Source organism: Lactuca virosa, chromosome 7, assembly GCF_052849685.1.
Source record: "Lactuca virosa cultivar CGN04683 chromosome 7, Lactuca_virosa_CGN04683_v6, whole genome shotgun sequence".
In the NCBI taxonomy this organism is placed as follows: Eukaryota; Viridiplantae; Streptophyta; class Magnoliopsida; order Asterales; family Asteraceae; genus Lactuca; species Lactuca virosa.
In genome coordinates, this window is record NC_136432.1 from 125,304,253 (window position 1) to 125,319,074 (window position 14,822).

At 30.6% G+C, this 14,822-nt stretch overlaps 1 protein-coding gene and 1 long non-coding RNA gene across 2 annotated transcripts; both read left to right on the top strand.

Annotated features, from left to right (window-relative positions):
- Positions 1-712: 712 nt before the first annotated feature.
- On the top strand, positions 713-5,490 carry LOC145125814 (uncharacterized). The gene is made up of 6 exons (XR_013716159.1): positions 713-920; positions 1,349-1,651; positions 1,919-1,965; positions 2,459-2,528; positions 2,613-2,675; positions 5,472-5,490. It is a non-coding gene; the product is annotated as an uncharacterized LOC145125814 (long non-coding RNA).
- A 6,318-nt stretch (positions 5,491-11,808) lies between these two features.
- Positions 11,809-14,287, top strand: LOC145125907 (uncharacterized). Its single transcript, XM_079061314.1, has 7 exons — positions 11,809-12,277; positions 12,359-12,431; positions 12,520-12,609; positions 12,691-12,825; positions 12,926-13,192; positions 13,270-13,449; positions 13,548-14,287. Exons 4-7 carry the CDS (start codon positions 12,805-12,807, stop codon positions 13,806-13,808), a joined length of 729 nt encoding a protein of 242 aa, XP_078917440.1. The 5' UTR covers positions 11,809-12,277; positions 12,359-12,431; positions 12,520-12,609; positions 12,691-12,804; the 3' UTR covers positions 13,809-14,287.
- Positions 14,288-14,822: the final 535 nt, after the last annotated feature.

Below are 14,822 nucleotides of genomic sequence, written 5' to 3' on the forward strand. Positions count from 1 at the left end.
CATTACACTTTGTATATGCATTTTTAATATGTTAATTTTTTTTAGGAGGGACAACGACCAAAAAATAAAATGTCACCTAGTGATGATGAAATGTGTAACAATTGGTGAAAATCGATCCATGACTTGACGGAAATTGTTATAAGAATGTATTTATGTACATATTGGTATGGATCACGTATATTATAATCAATTATAACGCGCATGACGAGTAAAGGAACGATTGCCCAAGGATTTATACGAAAAATAATCGTTATAAATACTCAAATTACTCGTATGATTTATAATTATAAAAATAATTAAATATAAATATATGATGTAATTTTATAATTAAAATAAATATATATATGGATATGTAGTATGTGTTTGGCATATGATTAATATATATATACGCCACTTAAATAAAAAAAAAATAACCAAGAAATTATATGATGGGTAAGTATTCTCAAGATAATTGCAAAACATGGAACCCATAAATAATATATATATATATATATATATATATATATATATATATATATATATATATATATATATATATTATATTATATTATTATTATTTTATTATCTTCTAATAAAATACTCTTTGACTTGCCCACTTGTCATCTTTTTAAGCCCAAAACATACCACGTGTACCTCTTTTGCACCCTCTACTATATGTTTTCCCGCTCATGGAATTTCCTCTCAATCAATCCATAATTAATTTTCAAAATCTTCAATCATATCTTTCCCCAAATCTCACCCCAAAATTCGATCCTTTGAATCAGTCTACAGTTTAATTTCAAAATCCCTAACTTCATTTGGTTGTAAAATACATAGAACCTACTTTTTCTCCATCTCCATCTCGGTTGCTGAAAAATTCGAGGCAAAGCAGTTGCCCATGGCTGGCCCTTATCTTCACATTCACTGCAACCTCGATTCAGGTACGCTTCATTGACCCTAAGTTACAATCTACGAACCTTGCTTCATCCTTCATTTTCTTTGAATGAATCTGACATTGAAATTCTGATTTTGAAAACACTCTCATCTTTTCTCTCTCTCAAATCCTATAAAGATTTTGATTCTGGTTACATCCATTGATACCTGTTAAGGTTTCATTCATAATAACAACAGAGGATGATTTTTGAAAGAAAAAAAATATGGGTTCGATTTCCTCTTTAAACTAAAAGATCTTCTCTGAAAAGAGGTAAAATCATATGGTTTAGGGTTCGAGGTTTCATATATTCTTTACCAAGTGTGAATAATATGTTGATTTTTTTATTTAGCTTCGAGGTAGCGCTCACCAACACAAACTGTCGCTGCCTTCTCTTCTTGAACCCCCTCTGTCATTAATTTTTTTTTCTTCTCACAGGGATTTCTTCATGGATCCGGTTCTACATCATGGTTTCACAATCAGGTCTCTATCTCTCTTTATAAAATTTGTCTAACAGTGTGGTGTGTATGCATGTGTTTGTATGTGTTTACAACTCTTGAAAAGGGAAGACATTGAAGATGGAACTGTTACGTCCATACCTGCTTCTCCCCTGCTCTTCCTTCTCCTCCATGTACCACCTCCTTCACCACCGTCACACTTATATGATCATCATGGGTTTCTGAATCGTGGATCTATTTAGGGATATGGATCTGAATCTGTGAAGCAAGACACTTTAAGAAGGTACCGTTTCTGATAATTACTATGTATTTCTTTTACTTGTACGATTCTAGAATCAATTCATCTTTTAGCTTTTGAAGTTCTTTAGCATACTCTTATGTCATCGCCACTAACATTTCTGTTATTTTTATTGTTCCTATCATTGATGTTATGGTATTCTTACTAATACGATGGGTGATAAGTAACAATTGATTGTGATACTTTCTATTTGGCATTTAGATTAAAGGTTCAAGGTTTATCTCAGATGGTTTTTTTTTTATTATTTCTTAGGCTGGATGTTTACGTTACAAGCTTCTTGGAACGATTGTTGTCTACAGGTTTGTACACATTATGAATATCTCAACTTTTTTCATTTTTTATTTTTTCTTTTACCTTTATAAAATGTTACATTTCAGTTTGATTTTCCGCTAAATGATAAGTTTTATTTTTTATGTCCTAAATGTGGTTTGATAGCATTATGTGGAGTAGTGCTATCATGGTATGATTTTCTATCTATTTTGTTTTTCTTATAATAAACAAAAGTTATTTCTATATTATTTACTTTTATAATTGAAATTTCTTCGGTTTGTGCCATTTGTTACAAGCTTATAAAACACATAAATCAACATTGATAGGAAGCTCTAACTTTTACATATTCAGAAACGCAATGATGCTATAGTGAGGCCATGGTTGTTTTAATATTGATGTCAAGTATTTGATGGTTTGTTTTTTGCTTATTGCTATTTATTCTTTTTTTTTTCAAAAATATGCCTTTTAGGCAAGATTTCTAGAAACAATTTTATTTTTATGTAAGATTTCGGAAAAAATCAGGTAACTGAAATACCTTAGGCTGGAAACATGCCTTCAATCGTGTCACTGAATATGAATCCGAAAAAATCAGGTATGTATAATAGTATTTACCTTTTTACATCAAAAAAGCGTTTTGACTCATATATATCCATCGTCCCTCTTCTATGTTTCTCAGTATCTTCGTTTTCTTCACGTCTTCCACCACAATAACACAAAGACAAACAACAAGCAACAACAGGTTAGTACTTTGATGTTTCGTTTTTTATGTTTATAATATTTATCATTATAGTTTTTATTCATATTTTCGTTAAAGGAATTGTACTTTGAAAATATAAAGAACAATTAGTGTTTAAAGAACATACAATAATTTCTTTACCTGTATAATCAAATTTGACTACCAAGTTCCAATTCTTTGCTTTAAACTCCAATTTCACAAGCCATGTGAAAGTACAATTTTTTTTTTCAGTAAATAGCATTGTACTTTCACATGAGTTTAAGATAAAATTGACCTACTTTCTAAAAAATAGCATTCTTTTTGCTTCACCTTAAATGGTCAAATATGATCTTTATTTCTCATTAAGAGTCGCCATTCAATAACACATTTCTATAAAGTACGTTGTTATTTTGCCAGTTTCTTGAAGCTATAAAATCCAATAAAATAGCAATGTACTTCAAATGTACATCGCTATAATTTATACGAAGCAAACCTGTCAATATTTAGAACATTGAAACACAAAGAAAAACTAATAAAACAAAAGAGTTTACATCCTACTTTTGTTATAGTTGTATATTTGTGTAGAAAATGTACCATCATACAAGGACAATTTATGTAGTTTTGAGTTTAATAGGGAACAATTATGTATATTTTGTGATGTGTGTACCAATTTTGTAGTTTTAAGTTTAACAAGGACCAATCATACAACGTACTTTATGTAGTTTTAAGTTTAACATGGACAATTATTTATATTCTCTGATGTTTGTACCAATTTTGTATTTTTCACTTTAAATGGTCAACTACGGATATTTTTCTATCATTAAGAGCCGTGTTGAAAATAGCATTGTACAAATCGTCAATTTTCTATCTTTTGGGCAAAAATACGAAAATAGCAGGTAAATAGATAGTCTGAAAAAAAACCAAAAAATGACATATCTCTTATCAGAAAAAATGATATTTTTGTTGTTTCTTTATTACTAAATGGGGATATAGTTAATTAAAATGATATTTTTGTTGTTTCTTTATTGCTTAATGGGGACATAATTAAAATTTTAAGTTATATGTGTTTCTTTTTTACTTGATGCTAAAATAGCAAATGAATGACTTAAAAAAAACGACATGAGGCTTTCTATTAAGTCCTAACTTCTTTATACTTTTTTTTTAATTCTATTAATTATTTATTGGAACCATGGAAATATAAAATAATGACTTGCATCCAAGTGATTATAAATCACATCTACAGGAGAGTTGTGTGAACCAAATGTTATGACATAGCTACCAAATAAAAACAAAAAGATATCATAAAGTAAATAACTCTGCAAAGTTTTTGGTTGATAAAATTGGGTATTCTGTTGGTCACTACTTCCCAATCACCTCACCCTTTACAATTGAAGTAAAAAGAAAAAGCCTGGTGGCTATGGATGTTTTTGAAAACTAGCATTCTATGCATACATACTTTTTAATCCATCCAGAAACATCTTATGATTAAAAAGGTTCAGAAAAGGGATATGTTTATGTGTACGTTTTTAGTTCACCATTTCTTTGTTTTTAGACCTTTAAAAATCGAGTGTTCATATGTTATTCTTGCAGTGAATAGCAAATTCCTACGCTTTTGTTCTGTTTTTTTGCTTTTTTAAAAAAAATGACCAAACAGCCAGGATTTTGTGTATTATAGCAATGTACTTTGAAAGTACATTGCTATTTTAGAGTATCAAGACATTTAAAAAAAAACATCGTTGTAATAGGAAGAAATGAAACTTTAAATTAATCTAAATACATTTTTAACAAGGACCTGGCTATTTTAATTCGATTTGCATATACTATAAAATATTTATTTGTTATTTTTACTGAAAATTTAAAAATATCTTATTTTCTGGAAAATTAAAAAAATTTCCCTTTTTATTAAATAAATCCAAAAACATATTGTAACCCGCTAATATTCTTATGCTACAATACATTATCCATAATCAGATTACCTTTTTATGCATTATGATATTTTTTAAGTATAGAATTATTTTTAATTTGTAAATACAATATATCAAAGGGTATAACTGATGGGTTTTAGGTAAAACAAATAAACTAGAAAACAATTCATAAGTTCACATGCAACCTACTTTGGATCTATGTTTTAATTATTGAACATATAACTTTGAATTGCAAAACAAGAACCCTAGAGGAGAGAGGCTAATTTCGAAATTAACAAACTAGGGTTTAGGAGTTACATACCTTTCAATTGTTATAGCAAACAATTGATAATCCTCTTAATCTTGATCTTGATCTTCTTGGAAGCTTAGCACCACAAATGTAATACCTCTAATGAAATCACACCCAAGAACTAGCAAGAAGGAAACTTGGAGGAGAGAGGATGGAGAGAGTATGCAATTTCGGCTAGGGTTTCTTCCAAAGAAATCAGTGTCCTCAAATGTGAGCCAGGAGGCTCCTTAAATAGTTGAGGGAACTAGGGTTTAGGGAAAACCCTAGTTATCATTTGCTTAGGGCCTAAGCAAGACCCAAGGCCTTATCTTGGACCCCTTGGACGAATTCTCTAGGGTTTCCCCTAGGGTTTTCGTCCACCCCCTTCCAAGGGAGTTCTGGATCCTTCCATTCAACTATCAGTTAATTGCAAACTAGTTGCTGCACTTTATAATTAATTCTTTTAACCCCAAAATCAATTCTGATTAATTTCTGGCTAACAATTAATTAAACATAATGATTTCTAATTAATATATTAATCCATTAACATATTAATAAATCATTTATATATATTAATTTATTAATCTTATAAATTAATATCTCTCCTTTCATAATTTCATTGTCCAGTTGCTAGGTTGAGGGCAACCCAAAAGGACTGTGATGCTATCAATTCAAGTACATACCAATTATAGTTATGGGTTTAGACACCTAATCCAACAATAACTAGGAAAGCATCTGTTAGGAATCTTACAAGCTTCTTTTCGCTATCCTTGAAGGCATTTCTTAGGACTGCAACACTTGAGTCAATCCAAATTACGCCACAACTTTTTGTTGATATTTAATATATATTTTATATATATATATAATAATTATAAAATATGAACCGTGGTTTCCACGGGTTATAACCTAGTATATATATATATATATATATATATATATATATATATATATATATATATATATATATATATATATATATATATATATATATGAGGATAGTGAATATACATTACAGCCCCACCTAAGTTTAGGTACTAAACTTCTAAAATATGTCGTTTTAACATGCTAGTTATACCCGGTTTGGTTTCACTTGGTAATATATCATCCTCCACAACATTTCTTTCTTTCATTATCGTTTTACCATCCCTGTTTTCTTTCCTCAATTATCGTTTACTACTTCACCCAAGTAAACATTACTAAACCCTAAATTTAAACCCTAAACCCTAAATCTAAACCCTAAATTTAAACCCTAAACCCTAAATCTAAACCCTAAACCCTAAACCTAAACACTAAACCCTAAATCTAAACCCTAAACCCTAAACCCTAAACCCTAAATCTAAACTCTAAACCCTAAACCCTAAACCCTATTGTGTCGATCTTGAATTATTAATCGTGAATCCATTAACCGTAATCTTTATATAGTAAAACAATGTATTTTCAAGAGGTTTAGTACCTAAGCTTAGGTGGGGTTGTAATGTATATTCCCTTTTCCCTATATATATATATATATATATATATATATATATATATATATATATATATATATATATATATATATATATATATATATATATATATATATATATATACTTCACACTTACACATATATCCCGGGTGTTGTTATTCACATCCGGATTTGAAGGTCAAAACCATATTTTATAAAGTGAAAACCACTTTGACTTTTCAAACCCATATGACATTTATAATCATTATTGCCTATTTAATAACTTATTAAATTACACAACATTAAAACTTTATTTTGACTAATATTTGCGATTTTCCTTTTTGTTTTTTTAGTACAATCAGTCTTAACGCCGTTTTTGTATTTTTTTTATTTTTTAATCTATGCAATATATAATGTCTTTAGAATCCCTCGCAATATATATATATATATATATATATATATATATATATATATATATATTTCGACAAATGAAATATTAATATTATATGAAACAAAATATCTTATTTCCTAGTTTATAATATTGTTTAAAATAGTTGAGATTATATATATATATATATATATATATATATATATATATATATATATATATATATTAGTGTAAACATATTATGTCAAAGTTAATGTCAATAAATAACCATTTTAAACATATATTTTTCAATATTTTAACAATATATTTTTAACCTGCGCCGCGTAACATGAGAATTCGTCTAGTTAAGTATATATTGTCTGAAATAATAAAAAATTCTCTACGTATTTATTTTAACAAAAGAAATAGGATTAAAATTAAAATACAAGGGGAATTTTTTTAGTATTTCAGACAGTATATACTTAATGAGTATTAACAAGTGGTAGATTTCATTTAAGATTATTCTTTTAACAAATAATTGTAAAAATATAGTTGTTATTGCGGTATAATAGTTGTTTTTTCTTTAATTTAAGATTATTCGTTTAAAAAGTAACAATAAAACCTATTAAAGCTGAATAAAAAAAGTAAAACATATAAACGAATGATGTAAACGAAAAACATATAAAAAAATTAAATAATTATATTTGATGTTTGATACTTATCCGAGGTTCTATTTTAATTTGTTTATTCGAGCAAAATATATTAAAAAAACATTATATAATGTGAGCGAACAAAACTTAAAAAAAGTATATTAAATCGTATATTCGAATATGACAGCAAAAATATTTAAAAAAAATTAAACCTTAAAAACAAATATGAATAAATAAAGGTAAGAATAAATAACAATATATATATATATATATATATATATAATAATAATAATACTAATAATAAATTGTTAAAAGAAAATGAAAAAGAAAAAGAAAAAATAAGTTATTATTTTTATACGAAACAAGGACCAAAACTGTAATATTTATAAATCGTAGGTATGCAATCTATTAATTTTTAAATTTAGGGACCAAAATTGTGAATGAGACGAAAGCTCAAGGACCATTTCTGTAATTTATTCTAAAAAGAACATGAAACTATTTTTGAAAAGTGGACACGGTTATAATCTCTACAATCATTACATATCTAATAATTTTTTAATTGAATCATTACATATATAATAATTTTTTAATTGAATTACTATCAATAGTTTTGAAGCGGTGGTTTTGACTTTTTATTCGGGTGCCTTTAAAATCCCCCAAATATCCCCAGTTACATATTAAATACAAACGAATATTTAGGATATATTTGGGAAGATCATACTATAATGACCACATTTGAATTTAATCCCTCACTACTCTCGTTCATAACAAACACACACGCATACCCCTCCTCTCATTAACCTCTTATGAAAGTTCCATGCACATGCTATGTAATCTCATCAGATATATTTTGGTACAACCCAATCTTTGAAAGATAGCAAATGGTACAATCCTATCCTATATCTAATAAGATTGTAGCAAATATTCTCACCTTTTTCTCAATCTAATCTTGATCTTACTCTCTCCGTTTCTTCTCTTTGAAGGCAAAATCAACAACCAAAAAGATAGGTGTTGTCCCATTTTCATTCCAGCTTCTTCCCCTTTCTTTTGATGTGAAAAACACGCCACAAACACCCTCTGAAATTGATGTGATGACATGTTCAATCCTTCTTTCCTTCTCCTTCAGTTTCCATAAAGAAAACCCCACCGAAGGTGGCGTTTTTTCCGATAGTCAAGAGGGCAACAGCCCCTTTTCTCATTTTCCTTCCTTCTCATTGATTTCCCAGCAAAACAAACACCCCATCTGCAGCAAATTTTGTTCACCCTATTTCCTTTTGTGTTTCCTGTCAATCGGGCCAGAAAAAGAAAAGAAGAAACGACAAGGAGCTGCCGAAGCAGCCCCTCTTACCACCGAGGTCGGCGACGACAGTCACCAATCGCCATCTCTGCCTTCGTCTTCTATCTTCAATCGAATCAAGCCCCGGTGCCCTCCTTGAACATCGTCTGCTGCTGTTGTCTTGTTCCCTCGGGTTGGGATTTCCGACGACGAGGGTAGAACCATGAACCATCACAGGGTCGTCGGAGTTGTGTGGCTACCCTTCGTCGCTGCTTTCAATTCCGTTCCCACTCCTTTCCTTCTTGTGCTGCAATCAATCGGACCAGGGGAAAAAGAAAGCCGCCAGAGCCTGCAGTGCCGACGCCCCCTCCTCCTCCCAACCTCCAGCCATCGCCGGAGATCGGACCCCTTTTGATTTCTGCCTCCTGATTTCCCCGCTTCGTTCGTGTTTCTTCCCGTTCAATCGATCAGACGAGGGCATAAAAAGCCCCAAACTCCTTTGTTTTAATCACTTACCAAAATCAACCCCTCAATTGTATAAGTGATTACAAATCAATCCCATTTGTAAATTTTAATCAACAACAGCCATATTGTTTGTACAATGTTACCAAATCAGCCCTTTTTGGTGTTTAAGTGACCAATCAGCCCTTATTTACATATTTTAAATCAAACCAGCCCTTCATTTGTTTTAAATAACCAAAACCAATTACTTATGATTCAAATCATCACAAAGCTGCCCCTTTTTGTTAAAATTAATACAAACGGTCCCGAGAGTGTTTCAAAGCTCACGAATTGTTAAATTGCGATTTCTCACGTGAAGCTTCACCAAGCGAATCGGGATCGAGATCACGCATCGAATGTGAATTTCTACGGCCTCTCTTTTATGATTTTAATATTTGGGGGAGAATATATGTGTGTCTATTAAAGTTTGATGATTTTCAAGTTTTATATACAAAATAACATCATACTTTATTATTGGTCAAAAGTTTATGATATAGCAATCTAAAAATGTGATAAATCACCAATAAATCTATTAAGTTAAAATAGATTGTTAAAATATGATATATTTATACTTTACGTGAAATATAAATATGGATATTGAGAAAATTCTTAAGATTATAAGTAGATTGCTATAATAACACATGTTGATATTATAAGTTACATGAATGATGACTTTACATGTATAAGATAAAGTATCTCATGGAAGCATGGAACGATATAATAATGACCAAAACTATTATCCGTGTATAGAATGAAAGTATATTGCCATAAATGATGGAAGGTTAAATTCATGAAATTATATAATTATTAGTTAAAATTTTAAGATTTAACTTTTAATATATATAAGATTATGTAAAGATGAATTGAGAAGTTATTAATATATTTTTATATTAATTATAACAATATAACTTCATTATATCAGTTATTTATTCTTATCGTAATAAATGACATGATCGACTTCAGGACTTAAGAGTCGTTATTTACGAAATAAATACTTGTCGAGTATTGTGTTTAAAGACTATCTTTATTCCAAATTAAATGTATTAAAAATATTCTCACATAATTTATATAAAATATGGGGAATGTAGATCTACGGTCGATCCAAACTTGGATAAATTCAAAAATTAGCTATTATGCTAACACAACATCAAAACCGTATCTAGTATGATAAATTCTTGAAGTTATAAGAATTTCAGTTATCGTTTTCCTAAACGGTGAATAATGTTACATATCCAATGAATTTGGAATGTATTATATAGGTTTATTATACCTATTTCATGTAGGTTTATCATACCTATTTCTTACAGGTTTATCATACCTACTCCATATAGGTTTGTCATACCTATTTTAGATAGGTTTATCATACCTATTCCATATTGGTTTATCATACCTACTCCATATAGGTTTATCATACCTATTCCAGATAGGTTCATCATACCTATTCCATATGTTCCATATAGGTTTATCATACCTATTCCATATAGGTTCATCATACCTATTCTATAGGTTTATCATACCTATTCCGAATACCAGATCCGATACGTTTGAGTTTCCATTATAAACTATTCCGGGTTTCGCGAAAGCTAAGATCTCAATACTTAGTAGAAACTCTCCAATATATAACCGTTAATCCTTGAGGGAACGACTAATGTCGGGTATAAGTGTCATATTATTTGATCTTATACGGTACGACCGCCCGCCTGGAGTTGCTAGCTACAACTACATCTGACGAGATGAATTTTGGCGCTGACGTTAGCATTATCGAACATTACCGCGTGTTACAACGGGGTGAATGACTTTAGCACGCGCGCCTTATTATGGTGTCGGTGCATTAATAAAGTACAGTGTCACGAGTTCGGTTATGATTTCATTATAAAATCCCAGTTTTGTTTCGTTACCGTATAGAATCGATATTGGATTTATACGAGGTTTATGTTCATTCATTCTAGTTGAAAGAAACTGTATTTAGTGGGATAGCTTGTGACTCAAAGCGATAAGTGTCAGTACAAAAAATTAAGTCAGATAACACTTAATTAATATCATGCCACGGCTCGACAAGATTTATTAACTTACATAAAATAAGTTATTTATATAAACCATTTGTTTTTATAAGAAAACACAATATTTATGTGGGAGGAGTTTGCCCCACCGGTTAAGTGTCAGTTTTCAAATTAAGTCAGATAATACTTAATTATTGCCACGACACGATTTTACAAAGTTCATAAATTCAATACTTATGAGTTTTTCATATAAATGATACAAATTCTTGTATAAGGTTTCAAGAGTAAAGTTTGTTATTTTATGTTCTCTCAAAGAGTAACATTTCCTATTTTTATATAATTTGATATTCAAAATCTTTATATAAAAATGCATTTTGATATAAGTCAGAATTACTTATAAGTATTTTCCAACTTTTGTACATTTGGATTTGAACAAATGATATTTATGAATGAGTCATAACACATTGTTATAACTCAATTATTTTATACTTTTAATAGAAAAGTAAACATTTATAAAAGCTGGTCTACCAGCTAAAATTTTATCAAACACTTTTGGGTATAAAAATACTCCGTGTCAAAGCCTGTAGAACTCAACAACAATTTTGTTGACGTATTTTAATGCATGTATTCTTAGGTTATTTAGCAGGTCGGAAGTGTTCACTCAGAAGACTCTCCGCTAGTTATATTATATCTTCGTAAACGCTGGATGTAGGCGTATGTCACGATTTAGTAATAGTCATTGTCAATGTAATTTCTATTTCGGTAATAATAGAAGATTATATTTGTATTGTTCAATGTATGTTTAATAACTGTGATTACTGATTTACGTCGCGCACCTCGGAGTTTTCGCCGGCGGCCGAGGGTGTGACAAGATGGCATCTTGTTATTATATGTCATGGGAAGAGTATCTATATGGTCAACGGAATTCAGTTCCATCCCTAGTACGGGACCATTTTAGAAGACAAGACGAATCTTCGTCTAGTATGTCGTCTAGTGATCGCTCTCACGGTAGAGTTTGACGTAGTGGGAAACCTAGCTTAGAGGAGGTGTTGAAATGGCTACATGCATTGGAGCAACAAGTGTTTATGAACCGAGAACCTACTGGGGTGTTTGTAGAAGAAGTGGTAATGAAGATATATGGAAGAACATCAGTTTTGAGGAACCTGCAGTATTCCAAACAAATTTTGGTGAACCGGTTAGTTACACGCTACGTTTTTTATATAATTTGTTTATATATTTGAAAATTTTTGTTAATATTATATAGCTGAAAATGTAGGTTGTAAAAGATGAAGGGATGAATAAAAAATAAAACAAATGAAAATGTTTTTTGTGATATTGAAGACGATAAGGTTATTATATATATTACAATTACGATTTTAATTGTTAAATGTTAATGTGTCTTTCGTTAATAATTATAATGTCTTAATTTTAATGTAGGAGTTGGAGGAGAGGATAGACAATGCGAGTCGTAGTAGGAACAAATTCGATGATGATGTGTTTGATATTGATGATAATGAAGCTAAAGAGGTTGTTATACTTACATTTATTTTTTTGTTTTTTAGTAGATCCATACATTTTTTAATTAAAGATTATTTCTTATTAATTTAGGTGTCGGAGGAAGAATTAATAAATACGGGAAATGTATATTATGATGATGATTGTGGTTTTGATGGCAAAGAAGTTACACCCTATGGACCGAGGGCTCGAAATCCATCAAAGTATATGTATACTCCTTACACCGAGGTATTCGCTCAATTTAAAAGCTTATATCGTAATTATAGAAATTTATTTTTATGTGAATTATTTGAAAGATAGAGATTTAAACATTTCAATATTGTTTTAGTTGCACACGACACCGAAGCAAAAAAGAAGACCAAAGAAGAAGGTTGATACCAAATCAACAAGCCCCGTTCATCCTCCAGCACTTGTTGTTGTTCACGACTTCTCGGTGTTGCGCCTGCAACCTTATGTAGCAGGCGGTGAGGTTGTGATACATAAATATTTATTTCATTCATATAACGTGCAGCACCGTTTGTACAATTTGGTGTTAGGTAGAGATTTTTGGAGTGCGTTGTTTGGGCATACACACGACAGATGGTTGGAAGCAGGGGTAAAATATCTTTTAATTTATTATTGTAATTGTGTTTTATTTATTAGTTAATAACAAAAGTACCATAAGTTTTGCAGCATATGACCATTTGGTATAGACTACTGATGGAGAGACGAATTGATAGCGACCGACATACAATAATGCCTTCAAAATTTTTTGCTTGCCATTATCTTGAGGATGGTTACGATTGGAGGGCGTTTATGTCTGGTATTACTACATACCCCAACTTCATGGTTGCTTGGTGGAATGTGGATACGGTAAAATGAATTTTATTTTTTGAAATTAATTTCGTTAATTTCGTTTTGTTTTTGTATTGTGATATGTAAAGATAAATATTTTTTTTAACTTTGGACAGGTCCTAATGCCGATTCATTCATTCCCTAATCACTGGTTATTTGGGGAACTACGATTGGAGTCAATGGAAGTCCATCTTTATGACAGTCTCGGTAGGGGGCTTATGAAAAATTCAACTCTGATGGAACCTTTTAGAGATGCACACAAAAACCGGTTTCACTATTCAAAACCGGATCCAATCCGAAACCGGATTGGGTCAAAACCGGTTTTGACCAAACCGGATCGGATCAGATTTAAAACCGGATTTTCAATCGGATCCTAATCCTATATTCCAAATCGGATTTGATACCGGATTCGCTAAAAACCGGATCCAAATCTGCCCCAAAATCCGATTAAAACCCACTAAAATCGGTTTAAACCGGTTTCAAATCAGATTAGAATTGGATTCGGATTTTGGTTGGAACCGGATCGGATTTTGACCGGATTCGGATCGGATTCGGGTTTTGTGCATCTCTAGAACCTTTACCAAATTTGAAGCTCGGGTGATAGATCATTTAGACAAGATTAACTATTGGGCCCGGAGGAACATCCCAAGGATTCCATTAAATATGAAATTCATTTTGGAAACAAATGTTCCCCAACAAAGTAGTCAGTTGGGAGATTGCGCTGTTTTTGTTTGTATGTTTATGGAACAATCAGTTTCAGACCAACCAGTACGTGAACTTATTGACCCAAGAAACGCAGCTTTAGAGTTTCGCCAAAGGATGACAAAAATTTATTGGGGGTTGAGTCTTGGTCCTATGTAGTTGGATTATATATATATATATATATATATATATATATATATATATATATATATATATATATATATATATATATATAATTGAATGTTGGATTTGATTATTAAGCGTTTAATGTTACAACTACAAACGAGTACACCATTAGTCTAATTTTAGTTTTAACGTTACAACTACAAAAGTTTAAACATAACAACAATTACAACAATTTAATGACGTACTAATAACTTCAATAGTTACAACATAACAACGACACCACCATTTGTTTTAACGTTACAACTACACTACTTTAAACATAACAACAAATACAACAATTTATTGACGTAACAACTTCAAAACTATCAAAAAATATTAAAAAGCTTACAACTTGTAAACAATAACTGCCAAAAACAACACCCAACTACAAACCAAGGCTATCTCTAACTTCTTATTTTCTGATTGAAAGTGCTTATTAGAGTTAGCTACTTTAGCTATTACCATAGACGATTGGTCCTTCTCTTCATCAACCCAACTGATAAACCCGCATTTTGATGCCTGTA